This window comes from Colletotrichum jinshuiense, chromosome 6 (assembly GCF_051148585.1).
Source record: "Colletotrichum jinshuiense chromosome 6, complete sequence".
Classification (NCBI taxonomy): Eukaryota; Fungi; Ascomycota; class Sordariomycetes; order Glomerellales; family Glomerellaceae; genus Colletotrichum; species Colletotrichum jinshuiense.
In genome coordinates this window covers 865,735-883,068 of record NC_139313.1, presented here as the reverse complement: position 1 = coordinate 883,068, position 17,334 = coordinate 865,735, and the positions used below count along the sequence as shown (strand labels likewise).

Sequence of the window (17,334 nt, the reverse complement as noted above, 5' to 3'; positions counted from 1 at the left end):
ACATAGGTAAGCGCCCTGCCCTGCGCAGCTGCAGGGGGGTGCTGCTCAGCTATCAGCAAGGACCTAGCTTTAGTCATCAAGGCTTCAATGCTGGAGCCTAGAGTCCACGCAGAGGAACTCCGGTCTCGAGCATCAAACCATTGATATTCGATGCATTGGCAGCTCGGCCAGATCACCTTCATTTGCAAGTTCACATTCATCACAGACTCGAAACTCAAACGAACAATATGGAAATTGAATTTTTGCAGGCCATTCACAAAACATACCTTCTGCCACTTCATGAACGAGTCATCAAAGTACTCGAGGAAGGTATCGCAGATGTCGTCAACCCAGTGTATGAGATCGAGGGCTACCTCCAAGACCGCAGTATTGACAACCCTCCTATTCATCAAGATGCATGCTGCGACAACCCCGAGTGTGATAGCCTGAAGACTGGCTCCAGGCTCCTTCCCGGTCTTCGGTATTGGTGCCTAGACTGCCACCCGACCCAAGTCGACTTCTGCTCGAGTTGTGTCGCAATCCCCAACCAAGGCATCGGGCACGATCCTGCGCACCGACTCGTGCAACTTCAGCCCACGGTATGCGCGATCTGCGAGGGCGTGCTGCAGATCGAGCCCCACCCAGGCGATAGCTTCCGGGGACCGTACAGAGAGTACTCGGCGCCGGCAGCGGCACTGAAGCGGGCCGGCGAGAGCAGAAGCTGTGGTTTCTGTGTCTTTGTGTGGACCCTGCTGAAACAATCTCCTCCGGATGGCATGGCATGGCCACCGGAAGACGACAAGAAGGTGACGATTCGAGTGAGACAGCCTTGGTCGAACTGGCTGGAGATCGCCGTGGTTTCCGACGCGGCGGAAGAAACGGAAATAGAGATTCGTGGACAAAAGTACATATCCAGGAAGCAGAATACCAGCGATAAGGAGAGGGAAGTCCTTGTCGGGACCTCGATTGGTAAGACTCTATTCGCACCAATCATGGGAGATGCGCATCGTAGCATCACGTTCACGTCGCTGACTTGCCGGTAGACTGGTCCCATGAAATGTCTATCAATCCTCTCACATCAGACAAAGAGCGTTTCCGGCCGGGGACAATCTCCAAAGTACTGCCGAGTTCCGGTTCCGATGAAGCTCTCCAGCTGGCCAAAGCGTGGTTTGACAACTGCCGCGAGCGACACCATTCATGTACCGAACAAGCCCCCCTCACCCTCCCATCCAGAGTGATAGACCTTCAAGGCCAGGACCTATCCCGCGTTTATCTCAAGGAAACAGGAGGGGCCAAGGGCGAGTACGCCGCGCTTAGCTACTGCTGGGGCCCCGGCGGTCCTGGACTCATCACCACAAAGGACAACATGCGGTCTCATCAGAATTATGGGATATCTATCGATGACCTTCCTCTGACGATTCGAGAGGCTATACACGCCGCTCGGAAGCTGGGCCTGGACTATCTATGGGTTGACCGCCTCTGCATCGTCCAGGACTCTGCAGAGGACTGGGCTCACGAGGCGGCGCTCATGTGTTCGGTATACTCTGGCGCAACACTCACATTGAGCGCCGACGGTAGTAATTCAGCGACGCAAGGACTCTTTCAGACGGAGCAGACCCTGTCGAAACTGGATTACAAGACGTATGTGGATTTTGAAGGAGATGAGACTCCTCTGGTTCTACTCAAGCGTTGCAATCACCCAACCTTGTCGAGCCGAGCATTAAGCATGACCGAGCCCATTGACCAGCGTGGGTGGACGATGCAGGAACGTCTGATGAGCCGGCGGGTTCTACACTTCACCAGCGACGAGATGGTATGGGAATGCAACACCCTGACGGAATGCGAATGCCGCCGAGAGTCCGAGCCATCGGCACGGGAGCTTTCGCCACACAGTTTCAACGACTTGGAGTCTTTGTATGAGCACTGGCGCCTGATTGCGCGCGGATATGCGAAGCGGTCTCTGGCGTACGAGATGGACAAGATGCCCGCGCTCCGCGGCCTCGTGGAGAAGTTCCGCCTCATAATGGCAAAGGTGGTCGGCGAAGATGCCGCCAAAGACGATGAATATCTCGCGGGTCTGTGGCGTGGGGACCTGGTAGCGGAGCTGGCCTGGAAACCCCCATCCGAGAGTGACTTGCAGGCTTTCCTCAAGGCCACGAACCAGAGGAGGATCTTGAACATGGGGGAAGTAAACACGGAGGACATGAAGGCGTGGAACGAGGTCCTCAAGGAACGTAACAAGCTCGAAGACTGGCACCGGTCAAGCGGATACGTGGCGCCGACCTGGAGCTGGGCACACTTGCGAGGCCCCATGTCGTACCTCACTTGCTACCCGCGAACGCCCTTCATAGCATACGCCGACGTTGTTGAAGCCAGAGTCGTGCCCGTCAACCCCAAAGAGCCAACGGGGCAGGTGCTGTCAGGCTTCATCACTCTTCAAGGCTACATGGTTCGAGGGCTGCAATGCACCGTGGCCCAAGGTATCTACACGGATGGAAGCGTCGCAGACCTTTGCTACTTGACACTCCCTGAACCGCACGATATTTTTATCGAGTTTGTGCCAGATGATCCTCGTGGTATATCCGAAAAATGGGGCAGCATGGTGACCGATGTCGTTGTGTTGCTCCTGGGAACGAAGGACTTTACGCCGCCGCAGGGAGGCCGGGGGGTGGTCATAGGCGTGTGTCCACCGAAAAAGCTGTCGAAACGGAAACTGGAAGAGTCTGAGGACGCAAAGGAAGAGGCGGCGTCTGTTAAGGCGATTACAGAGGATGCTGCGGAGGACGCTGCAGAGGTTGCAGCCTCGCTTCCCAGCGAGTTGGACGAGGTGTTCCATGGAAACGCGGAGTACGCCCGGTTTTCGACGTACCTTGTTCTGTCCGAGTCCAACGAAGAGAAGGGCAGATATGAGCGCCTGGGATGCTTTGAGGTCTGGGGCTCCGATGACACGGAAGTTCTGAAGACTCTATTCTGCAGCTCGGTCAAAGAAAAGATCACAATTGTTTGATCTGCCTTGGCTGCTAGTACCGAGATAGTAGCTTCAGCCTCAAATCTTGACGTAGATACTAAGAGTTCAAAAACACTTAAACTTAAAAAGAGCGTTTTAGAGGCTGTTGACATAATCACACCGGTGGAATACCCCCGTCTGTCGTTCTCGGTGACTGGCCGATGAGGCTTTCACTGATTGTGGATTGAAGCACATGTCAGAAAACTAGAATAATCAATGTACGCTTCGCCCTCAATTCGTCATCACAAGGCACTTCCATCTCCAGGTGATGCTCTCCCGAGGACGCAGTAATGTTACCCTCGTTTTCGGAATGGTTTCAACATGGATGCTGGTAGCGGGGGCTGACAGCGTCGAACCGGGCGGAGGCTGTGCCGGCCGAAGTTCAGTCCGTCTCGGAATTCGGAAAGTAGAAAGATCCCTAGGCCCGGCACCGGAGAGATACCCACGTTCTGGAACGCCGCCGGCCCAAAATGCACAGGAGCTGACATGATTTCCGCTGGAGATGTTCGGTGTATACACCGACGGGGCAGAGATTACGCCTTGGCTGCTTCTGCAAATTAGTAACCAAAGTGTTGTACGTTGTACGCTCCGTTGCCTGTCCCCCCCTCCTGCGGGAATTGCACAGCCTGCGAGAGCGCCCGCAAATTAAACCCCCCGTTCGATCTGCCCTACCCAGAGACCGACTTGTCTCAAACAAATCGAGTGCACGGTTACTCTCGGCGCATGTATGGGAACTCGATGCAGTAGCATTTGGTCAAATTTTTTTTTGCTAGACTGTTGATCGATCCATCTGTTGGAGTCGAGAACAAAAGCTCAGAGGAAGGAAGGAAGCGGCCAATCACATCTATCCATTTCAGAGGTTGACAGGGATCATGTCAGTATACCGTGCCCCTAGGCCAAGACTCCATCAATATCTTCGTCAAGACAAGCCAGAAAATGTTCAAAGTTTTTTTTTGTTTTTCTCTCATCAAGCAACTCTTAGACTGGGCTTCATGCGCGATTTTTGTTTTTTTCCCGCCTAGGGAGACAGGCGAAAAAAAAAAAGTGTGCCAAGTGGTTGGTTCTCGACCAGTCGATTGCGGTGGCCATTGAACTGCGCCTCGTTCAGATAAGACTTGGCGCAGCAACCAAAAAGTTGCATAGGAGCCCTCCCACAGGCAGTTCACGTCTCGACACTTCACGCGGGTGCGCGAATTTCAGAACACAGAGACGAAAGGAGGAGGGTAAAATGACATTTGGTGCTCGGCAGTCTGACAGAAGACGTCATTTTGCAGTGGCAGTGCATTTCGCGGCGGGCAGTGCTCTGGACGGTTGGGGCTTGGCATCCGGGTACCTCACACGAGTACCGCGTAAAACCACAAGCTGGAGCTTCTGAAGAGGCCGCCTCCGGGTTATCCAAAACCTCCGACCGTCCTGTCTGCCTCCGTTGCCACGACCGTTATTTTTTTCGCCTCTTTTACGGTATGGTCGGTATCCACGTATGTAGACCAATCTGCTATTGCTCCGAGGAAGGAGCGTAAACAGCCGTGGGCGAAGCATCCGCCAAGCCATCGTGGACGCTGTTCTTCTTCTCTAACACGATCCAGGCGGTCTTGCGCATGCTCCTCATGAGCAGTAGATCCACATCCTCAAGCGTGAGACACGAACAGATGACGGTGTCAGCCTCAAGGTGACGACGGATTGCGGCTTGGAACGGTTCCAGACATGACTTACCCTTGGGCTCTGACACGAAAAAGAACGCCAATATCCCCATCAAACCATAACCGGTCCAAAGAGCATGTACGGCCCGTATCACACCGACGTAGTCATGTAAGACGCGGTACACGATACCATGAAGCTCCCTAACCACTGATCCGCAATGGTCACCGCCACCATCATCGTGCGTACATCCAAAGTTGAATTTTTTGCTCCAGCAGAGCCAAGCAATGGCCTACCCCTTCGGGTATCAATATTGGGTATATCGTATGCGTAAGGATAGGTATTATCAGGTGGCGCAGTATTTCAGGCCGTCACGGTGGACCGCCGTAAAGGTGATTTGGTGAACGTACGGCATTGCAGTACGGAGTATATCCTCATGCATCACCAGGGGTAGTTTGCCCGGCGGGGTCGGTCTAAAGGACGTGGCAGCCGATATACGACAAGGGCAGTGTTCCGATAGAGACACCCCGAATGAGGTAGTTGCGGCAGTCGACTTTCGCGGCGAGCCAGACAAACGATGAACATGATGTGATGATGCCCAAAGTCAGGGCGACGCCGTAAACCACCTTAGTGACGGGCTTGGTGACCGTTCCTGTAACCAGTGCCAAGGGCGTCGAATATGCAGAGTAACCTCAACCTCAAGTTAGCAAATTGAAGTATTGATTCGAGGTGCGCAGTGCTTGGCTTCTGTTTGTGAAACCGAATTCTAGCCCGTCATGAGAACAAGGTCACTGCCATCTCGGTAGCGGCAGCCCCCTCTCAGAGATGTCTTTTTGAACATCTCGCGAATTTTCTATGCGGCGTGCTCTTCTCTTCTACTTGAAGCTTGGCATCGTTGTTCTTTGAGTTGATATGCTTGTGATGTGTGGTGCCGTGCGTGAACATGGACCAAAATCTTGGCATATTCCCAGCCACCGAAGTGATTCGGGGCAGAGAGAAATACCGAAAACTGCAGGACTTCCGCAGGCCAAGAGAAATAACCCATTGGGCGAATACGCCGATCATGTGGATGCGCCAATTACGGACTTTGTTGTCGATATCGTTCGTCCCATCTGCGTGGATGCCGAAGCGCCTCTTGCCGGTCGCCCAGTTTCGCAGCAAGAGCGAGTACGAGAGGCGCAAGAGCGTCTTGGTATTTTGCCCTGCCAAGTTGGAATTTGGGGCATGGCGAAGGCGGCAACGCGCCTGGGCACGCAGAGACAAGAAAGCTTGATACTAACCGAGTCACCAAGACGTGGAAACACGAGTCGAAATTTGGCTTCGGCCACGCCCAATAGAACCTGGATGGCAAGGCATAATCGACGTCCACCTCAGGCTAGGCGACGACAGCTTCTTTATAGTCACGATGCAAATGGCAACCTGGTGGACCGCACGGCAACTTTATGCCGAGAGAGTTGCCAAGTCGACATGTCGCTAACTGATGGAAGCACGAATGGGAGTGGGGGGACAAGGACAACAGTTCACAGTGGACGCCTTGCTGAGACGGAATTTGATGGCCGACGCGATGCACGCCAAAGGAACAGCCAGGCCATCACTTATTGAACGCTGGATAGAAGACGAAGGGATGATTGCCAAGAGATATATGGCTAGACGGCAGCAGGCTTCCCCGCGTTTCCCCCGGGTTGGGTCGAAGAGACGACGGGCGACTAGGATGGCGCCCTAAGAAAAGCTTCCCCACGGCCACGGTAGTTGGGGGGGGGGGTTCGAGACATTGCATACGCCGCCGGGATATGGCCGGTCTACACTAGATTGGGTGTGCTGGTGCGGTCAAGGCATCCTGGCACGAGAGCAATCGGTCACCCGGGAGCATCGGGGCTCCTGGTCCTAGTAAGCAGGAAAATAGAGCGCCCGACATTTGCTTGGAAGGATGGAATTTGTACATTTGTCTTGGTTTTGTGATGGTGGTGGGAGCGGTTGGTGGTGGGCAGGATGATGCAAGTGCCCATCTAGGGAACGGACGGGTGGAGACGGATGAGCGACAATGGGCTGCCTCATTGGCCAGCCATCCAGGTGGAATCCCGACAATGTTCCAGAACGGGTGCAGCTGCTGGCAACTGCACGGGAGAAACACAGGGAAGGGGCGTGCCACCCCTGTGGGAAGCTGCTTACCTAAAGCTGCCGCGGGTGGGTAAGCGGGTCTGACGACGGCTAGGCGAACCAATGGAACCCCCAGTTCGTGCATGCCACAGCCACTCTTGGCACCGACTAGTGCATACCCCCCGAGCTTGATTCGACTGTGACTTTTGCATCGCGACCGCCCTTTTCATTTCTTGGCGTCCATCTCAATGTCAATGTCTTCACTTTTCACTTTCTTTTTTCTCCACCCGTCTCCGGCCTTCTCCTCTTGTTTGCAACGGAGTATACTCCCCTTTCCTCTCGTTTCCTCTCGTTTCCTCTCCTTTTCTTTCACTCCCCATGTACACTACACCACCCCATGCTGCGAATACCCACCACGGCCAAGGCCTTATCTCTATCCGTCGTTGATTGCTTCTCCGGATCGATTCAAAACCCCCTATCTGCCACGGTTCCAGCCGACGTCGTCGTCTATATTCCGTTCCATGGCGCCAGACTCCACCTAAAAAAACAATGGCCCAACTCAGACCAACGCCAATCTTCCTCCACCTTCCTGACATGTCGCCCCCGACGTGTGATTGATGCCTGTGGGCGGACATTATCCCGATCCATCCATCCATCCATCTTGTCATCAAACCTTGCCTAATCCCATCCTTTCCGCCCATCCCCACACGCGGCAAATTTGCTGTTACTGAGCGAGCCCGACCGATACGGCCGTCCCCGTACCCGTCTGATGTCGCACCGGTCGGCCTGCCTCTCTGGTACAGCGAGAGTAGGTGAAGCCATCATCGCTCCCTCAGGAACTGCAGCCCGTCAGCTCTTGTCAGCGGGGAAGCTACGGACACCGAGCAAGCACCGGCATTAACAAGAAGAAATGACTGCACGCCTTTACTTTCCACCCGTTCACGGCTGTCTCACTCATCTTTGCCAAGCAAATACCGTATCAGGGGATCCAAAAGGATGCGCCATCTGCACCACGGCCGGTCGTCGACCGGAACGGGAAGAGCACGGACACCAGCGGCGTCCATCCAAAGAGGTTCGCCGCACGCCTGTTAGCATCAAGAGGATGGGGCCGCCACTCAAAGTCATCGGACGCCATCTCCGTATAAACTACAGTATACGACGGCCTCGGTCTCGGCAGTCAGGTCTGGCCACAGCAAGCTCGTAGCTCGTAGCTCGTCTCTCTTGCAGAGGGCGTGATAAGGTCCTGGCGCTTGCATCAACGCAACGCCAAGGCCCATGCTGTGCACACCACATTGGCATGTCCAACGTTTGCCAAGGTGCTGCTACTTGCTCCATTCCCCCCCTTGTTTTCCTTCCGACTCATTGTTGCACAGCGCTTCAAGGATGGTCCCGACTCGAGCTCTTCTTCCACTTAGGAGAGCTCGCTTCTTGATGCTCCAATTTAATTCCCTCATTGGGTCCTTTTGCACTTTTCCTCTTGCACAGCCTCAATGCCCAGACCTTGGGCGGTTACCTCCCTCTCACCTCCTTCGCCCAGCTAATCTTGCTAATCAGAGCCAAGATGAGAGGAATTCCCCATTCCCCGGCACGTCATTCAATCTCTCCATCGGACTTCCTCGTCTCCTTTGGCTCCTTCCCCTCTCGATCACGTCTTACAAGACTTTTTCATCCTGATGCCTCTCTGCCAAGGGCGCCATTTGCTACAGTGATAGTCTAGAGAAGCGCGACTTTTCCTCCTGCACCTATCTCTCCCTCTGATTTGACCAATCTCTCGGTTGCCAGTGGGGTCTCGGTTGACTTCATATCCTCTCGAACTTGCCAAGAAAGGCATGTCGTTGTGAGCACTGCCACGCTCGATACTTGTCGTCCAGATTCCAGACACAGGCCGACAGAGACCCTCTGACGCTGTTGAATTTTTCCCTCCTTCACCACCGGTCTCGACTCATGACAAGCTCATCAACATGACTGTTGCCCACGCTTGATCATCATCCGACATCACCACTCAACACTCTCTACAACTCCCCCACGCTTTCCGTCGGCAACTAGACAATTCGCCTCTTGCCCGAACCCCTCCCCCACCGTGCACTGCCTCACGACCGTCACCGTAAAAGCAGGCTGGCTTTTGCGTCGGTGAATTCAAGAAACGGAAGAAACTCAGTTCAACGGGGCGAAAGGCGCAGTTCGAGACGCCAAGGATCACCTTCTGGTCCTATTGAGCCTTGTGGAATTCCGTGGTACGCACCCGACTCTGCCACTCTGTCTATCTTCGAGGCGCAACCTTCATACGCAACCTTGCCTCCTCTCTCTCTCTCACTCACACACACAACCTTGTCGTTGTTATACTGCCTGTCTAAATACCATTCATCTGCCAGACGTTTCACCAGTATCACATGTCCTTGGCTTGACTCTTCATACAAAACAAATCTTTTCTTTTGCTCCAAGAGACATAAACTCAGCACTCCCCATCTCTCTCCCGCCTATTCATGAGAAGAGCTTGCATCAACTATAGACTACTACTCTACACTGGTGCTAATGGCGTCTCTCGCACCACCTCAGTTGCGCGTCGACACCCGCAATCCTCGCGGGAATGACAACGACGACACAATATTACCGTCTCCCATCTCGACACATTCAAATCCTTTTCTCACCCCGGCTATCAGCGCCGCAACAAGTATGCACTCAACAGCAATGACCGAGGACCCGGATAGCGCCCTCCGCCCCGACCCTGGGACGGAAGCCGACTTCGTCGTCGAGAACAACCCTTTTGCATTTACCCCTGGACACCTCAACAAACTTTTGAATCCGAAATCCTTGTCTGCTTTTTTGGCACTTGGTGGACTGCGTGGAATCGAAAAGGGCCTGCAAACGGACGTCAAGGCAGGTCTGTCGCAAGAGGAGGTTTCGGTCCGGGGCAAAGTGAGCTTCCAGGAGGCAACCGGTCACAAGGAGCCCTCCTTCGCCACAGCAGGTGCACAGCCACCAGCGACTACGCATCATTCCGATGGCAGTGGCTTTACCGACCGCATTCGAGTTTACTCGAAAAACGTACTTCCCCCTAAGAAGGCTACGCCATTATGGAAGCTTATGTGGAATGCATACAACGACAAGGTCATTATTTTGCTGACAGTTGCTGCCGCCATCTCATTGGCGCTTGGCTTATACGAAACTTTTGGTGTTGAACATGATCCTGAGGCCGGCCAACCGGTTGACTGGGTTGAGGGAGTTGCCATTATTGTTGCCATCCTGATTGTCACACTGGTTGGATCCTTGAACGACTGGCAAAAGGAACGTGCCTTCGTCAAGTTGAACGCCAAGAAGGAGGACCGCGAGGTCAAGGTCATTCGATCCGGAAAGTCGTTCATGATCAACGTCGCAGAGATCTTAGTGGGCGATGTCATTCACCTCGAGCCCGGTGATCTTGTCCCAGTGGACGGCATCTTCATCAGTGGTCATGACGTGAAGTGCGACGAGTCCTCCGCTACTGGCGAATCCGATGCTCTCAAGAAGACCGGCGGTGATGCAGTCTTCAACGCGTTGCAGTCCGGGAATGCCCCCAAGGACCTCGACCCATTCATCATCTCCGGAGCTAAGGTCCTCGAGGGCATGGGCACCTTCGTCTGCACATCCGTCGGCACCAACTCTAGCTTTGGAAAAATCATGATGTCGGTTCGCACCGAGATGGAAGCCACGCCCCTGCAGAACAAGCTTGAGGGCCTTGCCATGGCCATTGCCAAGCTCGGAAGCAGCGCTGCCGCATTCCTGTTCTTCGTCCTTCTCATCCGCTTCCTCGCCGGATTGTCCAACAACAGCGGCACCAGTGCTGAGAAGGCATCTACGTTCATGGACATTCTGATTGTCGCCATCACGATTATTGTTGTGGCCGTTCCCGAGGGACTTCCCCTTGCCGTTACCCTTGCATTGGCTTTCGCAACCACCCGGCTTCTCAAGGAGAACAACCTGGTTCGTATTCTGAGAGCTTGCGAGACCATGGGTAACGCCACGACTATTTGCTCCGACAAGACTGGAACATTGACGACGAACAAGATGACGGTTGTTGCCGGCACTTTCGGCTCCGCTAGCTTCTCAAAGTCCTCTGATGGCGAGAAGGTCATTGGAGCTGTGGAATTTGCTCAGTCACTGCCCACGGCCACCAAGAAGCTCATCGTACAGTCTGTTGCAATCAACTCTACCGCCTTTGAGGGAGAGGAAGACGGCCAAGCTACTTTCATCGGATCCAAGACGGAAACTGCACTGCTTCAACTCGCCAAGGATCATCTTGGGATGCAGGGCTTGGCCGAGACCCGGGCCAACGAGGAAGTTATGCAAATGATGCCTTTCGACTCTGGTAAGAAGTGCATGGGTGCCGTGATCAAGCTGTCCGGCAACGAAGGCTACCGACTTGTCGTCAAGGGCGCATCCGAGATCCTCCTGGGATACTGCAGCCAGAAGCTCAACATCACCGACCTTACTATCTCTGCCATGGACCAGTCCGACCGCCAGCACCTCGAGACGACGATCGACACCTACGCCAAGAAATCGCTCCGTACCATCGCCCTCATTTACCAGGACTTCCCTCAATGGCCCCCTCAAGGCGTGAACGCTACTATTGAGGGACATGTCGAACTTGGCGATGTCCTCCATGACCTCACCTTTGTGGGTGTCGTTGGTATCCAGGACCCTGTTCGTCCCGGCGTTCCCGAGGCTGTTCGCAAGGCCAAGCATGCCGGTGTGATGGTCCGTATGGTCACTGGTGATAATGCCGTCACCGCCCAGGCCATCGCTACCGAGTGCGGTATCTTCACCGAGGGCGGTCTTATCATGGAAGGCCCGGTTTTTAGGAAGCTGTCTATCGAGGAGATGAACGAAAAGCTCCCCTTTTTGCAGGTACTTGCTCGCTCTTCGCCCGAGGACAAGCGCGTTCTAGTTACACGCCTCAAGGCGCTTGGTGAGACTGTTGCTGTTACTGGCGACGGTACCAACGATGCTCCCGCTCTCAAGGCTGCGGACGTGGGTTTCTCGATGGGTATCTCTGGCACAGAGGTTGCCAAGGAGGCTTCCTCGATTGTGTTGATGGACGACAACTTTGCTTCGATTGTTACGGCCCTCAAGTGGGGCAGAGCAGTGAACGATGCCGTCCAGAAGTTCCTTCAGGTATGCTCGCAACTCCAGGCAATGTTTGAGATTCCTAGCGCTAACATGATTGTTCCAGTTCCAAATCACGGTCAACATCACTGCTGTCTTGCTCGCATTCATCACCGCTGTCTCCGATCCTGATATGAACTCCGTCCTCACCGCCGTTCAGCTCCTGTGGGTCAACCTCATCATGGACACCTTCGCCGCCCTCGCTCTCGCCACGGACCCGCCTACCGAGAAGATCCTCGACCGCCAGCCGCAAGGCAAGAAGGCGCCTCTCATCACCATCAACATGTGGAAGATGATCATTGGCCAGGCCATCTTCCAGCTCACTGCCACGCTCATCCTGCACTTCGCCGGCAACGCCATCTTCGGTTACAGCGCCGACAATGAAGACCAGCAGCTCGAGCTCGACTCCATGATCTTCAACACGTTCGTGTGGATGCAGATTTTCAACGAGTTCAACAACCGTCGCCTGGACAACAAGTTCAACATCTTTGAGGGCGTTCACCGCAACTACTTCTTCATCATCATCAACTGCATCATGGTCGGCGCACAGGTTGCCATCGTTTTCGTGGGTGGCAAGGCTTTCCGCATCACCCCCGGCGGTATCAGCGCCGAGCACTGGGGCGTGTCCATTGTCCTCGCCGCTGTTTCCCTCCCAATGGCCGTCCTCATCCGTCTCTTCCCCGATCCGTTGTTCGAGAAGATCGCCAAGACTGTTGGCAGACCCGTTGTCATTCTCTACCGCGGCCTCGCAAAGTTCTTCGGCGCCATCGGCGCCATGTTCCGCCGCAAGAAGACCACCGAGGCTGAATCCACCTCTGACGGAGAGGCCGGTGCTTCTGGCTCTGAGAAGGACGAGTCCAAGGTTGCCGCGCCTGCCATCGTCATCTCCACCCAGCCCGAAGACAACAACACCAACACCAGGGACGTCGAGAAGGGTCAGTAATTTGACACACACTTCTCGTCATCCAGCCATCCTCATACGTTTTGCATGCATATATATCCCTTTCTCCTGTTACATTTATTTTAGCTACGATACCATCATTATGTCCTAGTGTGTACACAATATTTCTTGGTGCGACGATTCTACGACCGGCATTTACGTTTATATACATATGGGGGAGGCGGTTTCATACCGAACGAAAACCTATTTTGTTTTTTGTTTTTTGTTTTCCCTTTTTGGGGCGTTTTGGGCGTAAGCCACAAAATATTCCTGTGTGGAAGGTTCGGCGGACTGGTTCGGTTGACAATCAGTCTTTACTGCATTAGATAGCGATGCTTGCATTATATTTTTGGACAGGGATCCAATACATGGTCATGTGCGTTACGAACGATCTTAACGCGACGAATTGAATAGAATCTCGAGAGAATTATATCGCGCTCTCATCCCACATGCCTCGTGAACGATGTTATCAATTACTTGCTTGATATGTATAATTAGATTAAATGAGATTTTTATTTATGACGAGCTGCAAGGTATATCTGTGGGCGAGTCCGTTGTTGAGACCGTGAGGTTGTACAAGCTCAAGCTCTCCGAGTGCGGCTCCAGTCTCGGCGTACCTTGAGCGTCTTTGAGGATGGTGAAGCTCGCGTTGCCACTGTAGAATCGTCAGCCCCCACCGCTCATCCCGTCTCCATCGGCAGCCCAAGACGGGCTAGGCAATGGGAGACAAGGACACCAGGGGGAGAACTTACTATGCCTGGGAGCAGTTGCCCCCAACGTACGTCGTCTGGATGACGATGTCGGCGACGAACGTCTTCGACTCGTCCAACTCGCCCGCGACGGAGGCGCCCCGGATGAGGTGCCACCACGACTTGTTCCCGGCGGGCGGGAGCAGGTTCTGCTTCACGGCGAGCATGGCCGCGGAGCCGGAGAAGGCGTTGCCCGCGATGATGAGCCGGCCGTCCGCGGGCCAGAAGTTTGTGAAGCTCGTCGTCGCGCTCTTGTCCTCCGACGTGAGGTAGTACTCCTCGACGAACTTTGTGAAGGCCACGTCGACGCCCGCATCGGGCTTGTAGGGCGCCATGTCGACCGCGCCGACGAGGGCGGCGGTCGACAGCGCGAGGAGGGCTGCGGCGGGCTTCATTGCGGGATTGAGAAGTTTGACGGCGGCCTTGCGGTAGTTAATAGACTGACTATGGTTTTGGCTGTGACGGCAAGATTGGAAAAAGACTCGGGCGCATACATCGTGACGCCAGCCTCGCCGGCCACCCACCAGCTCTTTTAAGAAGCCGTTCTTCCTGCCGCCGCCTTACCAGGCTCGGGCAAGACCCCTTTCCCATCCCACACGGACTTCATCGGCCTCAATCGGCGGCGCCGGCCCAGCCGGGTGGTCCGAAAAAAGGGGGCGGGAAGGCCCTCGCAAACCTTCATCCCATGTCGCACAGGGAACCCCCCCGCTCGGGAGCAGCCTCAACCCTGGGGTGGCCTCCAGTTATTCCTGGGCGGGCCATCTACCGGATCGATGGGGCCCTTGTTTTTCCCTTCTTTAATTGCTTTGCTCGTTCGAACGATTCGAGAGGAGGGGGGGTTCCGAAAATGTTTAGGCTCCCGCTGCGGTTGTCTATTTAACTTTTGGTAACTGATTGATATGAGCCGAAATAAGGGGGGCGGCGTGAAAGGCTCACATATTTAGCACGAAAGTATCTCGCTTTCGCCGTGCTGTCGGTAGACCCGTGCGCCTTATTACAGCAGCCGCGGTATTCTGTCGTATGATTCATCTTTTTATGTGAGATATCGACATTGCCCAGCCTACATGCGGCTATTTCTGACGCTATTCTCAACTGCGCTTTCTATGCTATAAATCCCATCCACCCCATCACAAATCCCGGCCTTCAAACACTTGTCTCGCTCGTTCAATTCTCAAAGCTCGCCCAAGTCGCTCTTTTAGCCTTTTTTTCACACTCGATCCACAAGATCCCGAGATGCAGCTCAACTTCGCCATCCCCGCGCTCCTCGCCGCCCGCTTGGTGGCGGCGATTGACTTCACGGACTACGACCCGCAGCCCGGCGTGCAGGCGGAGTTCAAGGACTTTCTCAATGCGTGAGCAATCCCAAATCCAACAGGGAACATGACCACCCCGCATACCAATAGGGACCAACACTGACGAGAAAACCAGCCTCGTCACTCCCGCAGAGGACCCCACCGCGACGACGGCGTACACCGACTTCTTCACCGAAGACGGCATGCAGACGACACTGAGCATCCACTGCGTGGGCGCGGCCGCCATCACCCGGTGCAAGCAGCGCTTCCTGCCCACGGACGGAAGCATGTCCCTCACAGTAAGCTCTTCTCCCCTCCCCTGCCTTGGACGGCCTGGCCCGTGTGCGCGCGCCCGAGCTAATCATCCCTGGACGCAGCACTTCCCCAACACCACGTTCATCGCAGACAACAACGCCACGGCGACTGTCTACGAGGCCCACGGACGCATCGAGAACAACTTCAAGGCGGGCAATTGCTCTCAGATTTAGTAAGTCGTAAACAGCCTCAGAGCCCAACCCCAAGGGGGGCGGGAGCAGCGAAGACGAGTAGCCAACTAACCCCGGCGGTGCAGCTACAAGACGCAGTACACGGTGCTGAAGACGAACCAGTCCGTCGATGCGGCCCCCAATCTGTCCACCTCGCCGGAGCAGCAGGTCTACTGGTACCACGACTACTTTGTCAATCCCACGGGCGTGCCGTCTGACATCCCGTGCGACAGCCTGAAGGCGTAGGATACAGTGCAGAGATGTAATTGAATTCTTGAAGCAAAAATTTTTTAATCTTATAGACTCATGATACAATTTTGATTTCGTGAGACTCGGCGTTTGTCCAGTTCGCCATTGCCTTCCCGCTGCAGCTGAACTACCTTCAGATGCTTGATGATCACCCGGCCTTGCCTCGCCGCTCACTTCTGTCATAAGTCCCTCGAGGTTTCTTGAGCTCCATAACTGCATGTCAAATGACACGGTATAAGTTCAGTTCAGTCTCAAATCTCAATCAAACCCGTAATGATATCGACAGCGACATATGCCATGTTTTTGTCTGATCTCTTCGTCGACTGGCCAGTTCTCATATCTGTGTTTGCCCAAACTCAATGTACCGCACGTCGCGTCGTGAGAACGATGGACAGCGGTATTAAAAGTTATTTCGGATTAGTCATCTATCTCCAGATTCAAGAGAAGCATAATTAAATGGCATCCGCGGCGGGGAGGACTGTGGCCTGCATTGTGGTGGTGTGGGGCCGCGTGTGGTCCGAAGTCTGTCTTGACCACAAGAGATAGCATCTAGTCTGTCCAAGAGTTCGCCATCGGCATTATTTTAGTCTGATAACAAAGAGAGAAAGGATAAACATGAAAAGCGCAGAACTCGATTTATCAGCCCGACCGGGCCTTGAGCTTGAACGCATCATAACATCATGTAGCATATGCGCCAGCAGCTCACGCTGTGATCTAGAGAGCACCTCCCAGAGTTGGCAAGACGAGAGCTTATCCGGCCTGTAAACAGAATCTTCCTTGAAGTAAAATAACCATGAAATAAAATACGTTAGACCCGGGCTTTGATCTGTTGTCTACCTTCAAGGCGCAAAACTGTCTTTGGTTGCACTGTAGTCCAGTCTATATCTGTCAATGTTAGGTACCTCTGAACTTGCTAACCAACCCCACAACTGCGCTGCACAGCGCGACCCATTTTGACCAAATGTTTTGGGGTATATTCTGCCGATCGCTCAATACACCACAAGCTAGATTTTATGTTGCTCTCGATTGATTTAAGAATCAATACACGAAGTATCAGGGGCCCAGATGTTGCTGAGAACTCGGTAGCAGGGATTGACAAGGGGGTTGATTTTACTGTTGAATCCCCTACCCCCGGAATAAGTGCAATGTAAACTGCAGTATTGCGTAATCAACAAATTACTTGATACAGTGTATCAAAAAAGAAGCTAGATAAAGGCGTGGCTTGATCAGAAAGTAATTTTTGCCGTCAGGGATGCCCTAGATATATAGGCTCAGCGAGTAGACGCAGTAGCGAGCCTGCTGCGTATTATCTCATGTCGAGTGCCTCGCCTATATCATGTGACCGAAGCTTGATAAAAATTTGTTTGCCCTTTACTTTACATCTTTTCCGGCCCTGGTGTGATTGTATCTTTATTTCAAAACATGCCCAGGCGCCCACCCGTACAATCAAACCTGGGCCAGGTGAGCCATACGGTTCACTGTCATGGGTATTAATTACCCCCCTTCAAAGAAGTCACTCATCCAGTTCGTTGGCAGAAAAGTGCCAAAATGGGGAAAACAATCTAACGGGAGGCAGCCACTGGATCACGTATTGACATGTTCCGCAGTGCCATGGCCTCTCACCCACCAATCGCCGCCACCCTATATCCCCGGCGTCCCGATGCAACCCCGGCTCCTGTGCGCCGTCACATTTTCTCGGTGGCAACCAACCGAATTTCCTAATTCTGCAATCTTCATCCCCAATGGCGCCCTCGTC

General features: G+C 53.9%; 4 protein-coding genes across 4 annotated transcripts; 3 read left to right on the top strand and 1 right to left on the bottom strand.

Moving 5' to 3' along the window:
• Window positions 1-227: 227 nt before the first annotated feature.
• On the top strand, window positions 228-2,986 carry EsH8_VI_000213 (uncharacterized protein; the record flags this gene model as incomplete). Its single annotated transcript, XM_083271466.1, has 2 exons — window positions 228-948; window positions 1,023-2,986. The coding sequence occupies 2 exons, from the start codon at window positions 228-230 to the stop codon at window positions 2,984-2,986; spliced, it is 2,685 nt and encodes an 894-aa protein (XP_083126640.1).
• Window positions 2,987-9,253: 6,267 nt separating this feature from the next.
• EsH8_VI_000212 (uncharacterized protein) lies at window positions 9,254-12,806 on the top strand (the record flags this gene model as incomplete). Its single annotated transcript, XM_083271465.1, has 2 exons — window positions 9,254-11,872; window positions 11,931-12,806. 2 exons carry the CDS (start codon window positions 9,254-9,256, stop codon window positions 12,804-12,806), a joined length of 3,495 nt encoding a protein of 1,164 aa, XP_083126639.1.
• Window positions 12,807-13,319: 513 nt separating this feature from the next.
• Window positions 13,320-13,947, bottom strand: EsH8_VI_000211 (uncharacterized protein; the record flags this gene model as incomplete). Its single annotated transcript, XM_083271464.1, has 2 exons — window positions 13,320-13,458; window positions 13,556-13,947. 2 exons carry the CDS (start codon window positions 13,945-13,947, stop codon window positions 13,320-13,322), a joined length of 531 nt encoding a protein of 176 aa, XP_083126638.1.
• An 838-nt stretch (window positions 13,948-14,785) lies between these two features.
• EsH8_VI_000210 (uncharacterized protein) lies at window positions 14,786-15,575 on the top strand (the record flags this gene model as incomplete). The annotated part of the gene is made up of 4 exons (XM_083271463.1): window positions 14,786-14,904; window positions 14,981-15,143; window positions 15,222-15,331; window positions 15,416-15,575. The coding sequence occupies 4 exons, from the start codon at window positions 14,786-14,788 to the stop codon at window positions 15,573-15,575; spliced, it is 552 nt and encodes a 183-aa protein (XP_083126637.1).
• Window positions 15,576-17,334: the final 1,759 nt, after the last annotated feature.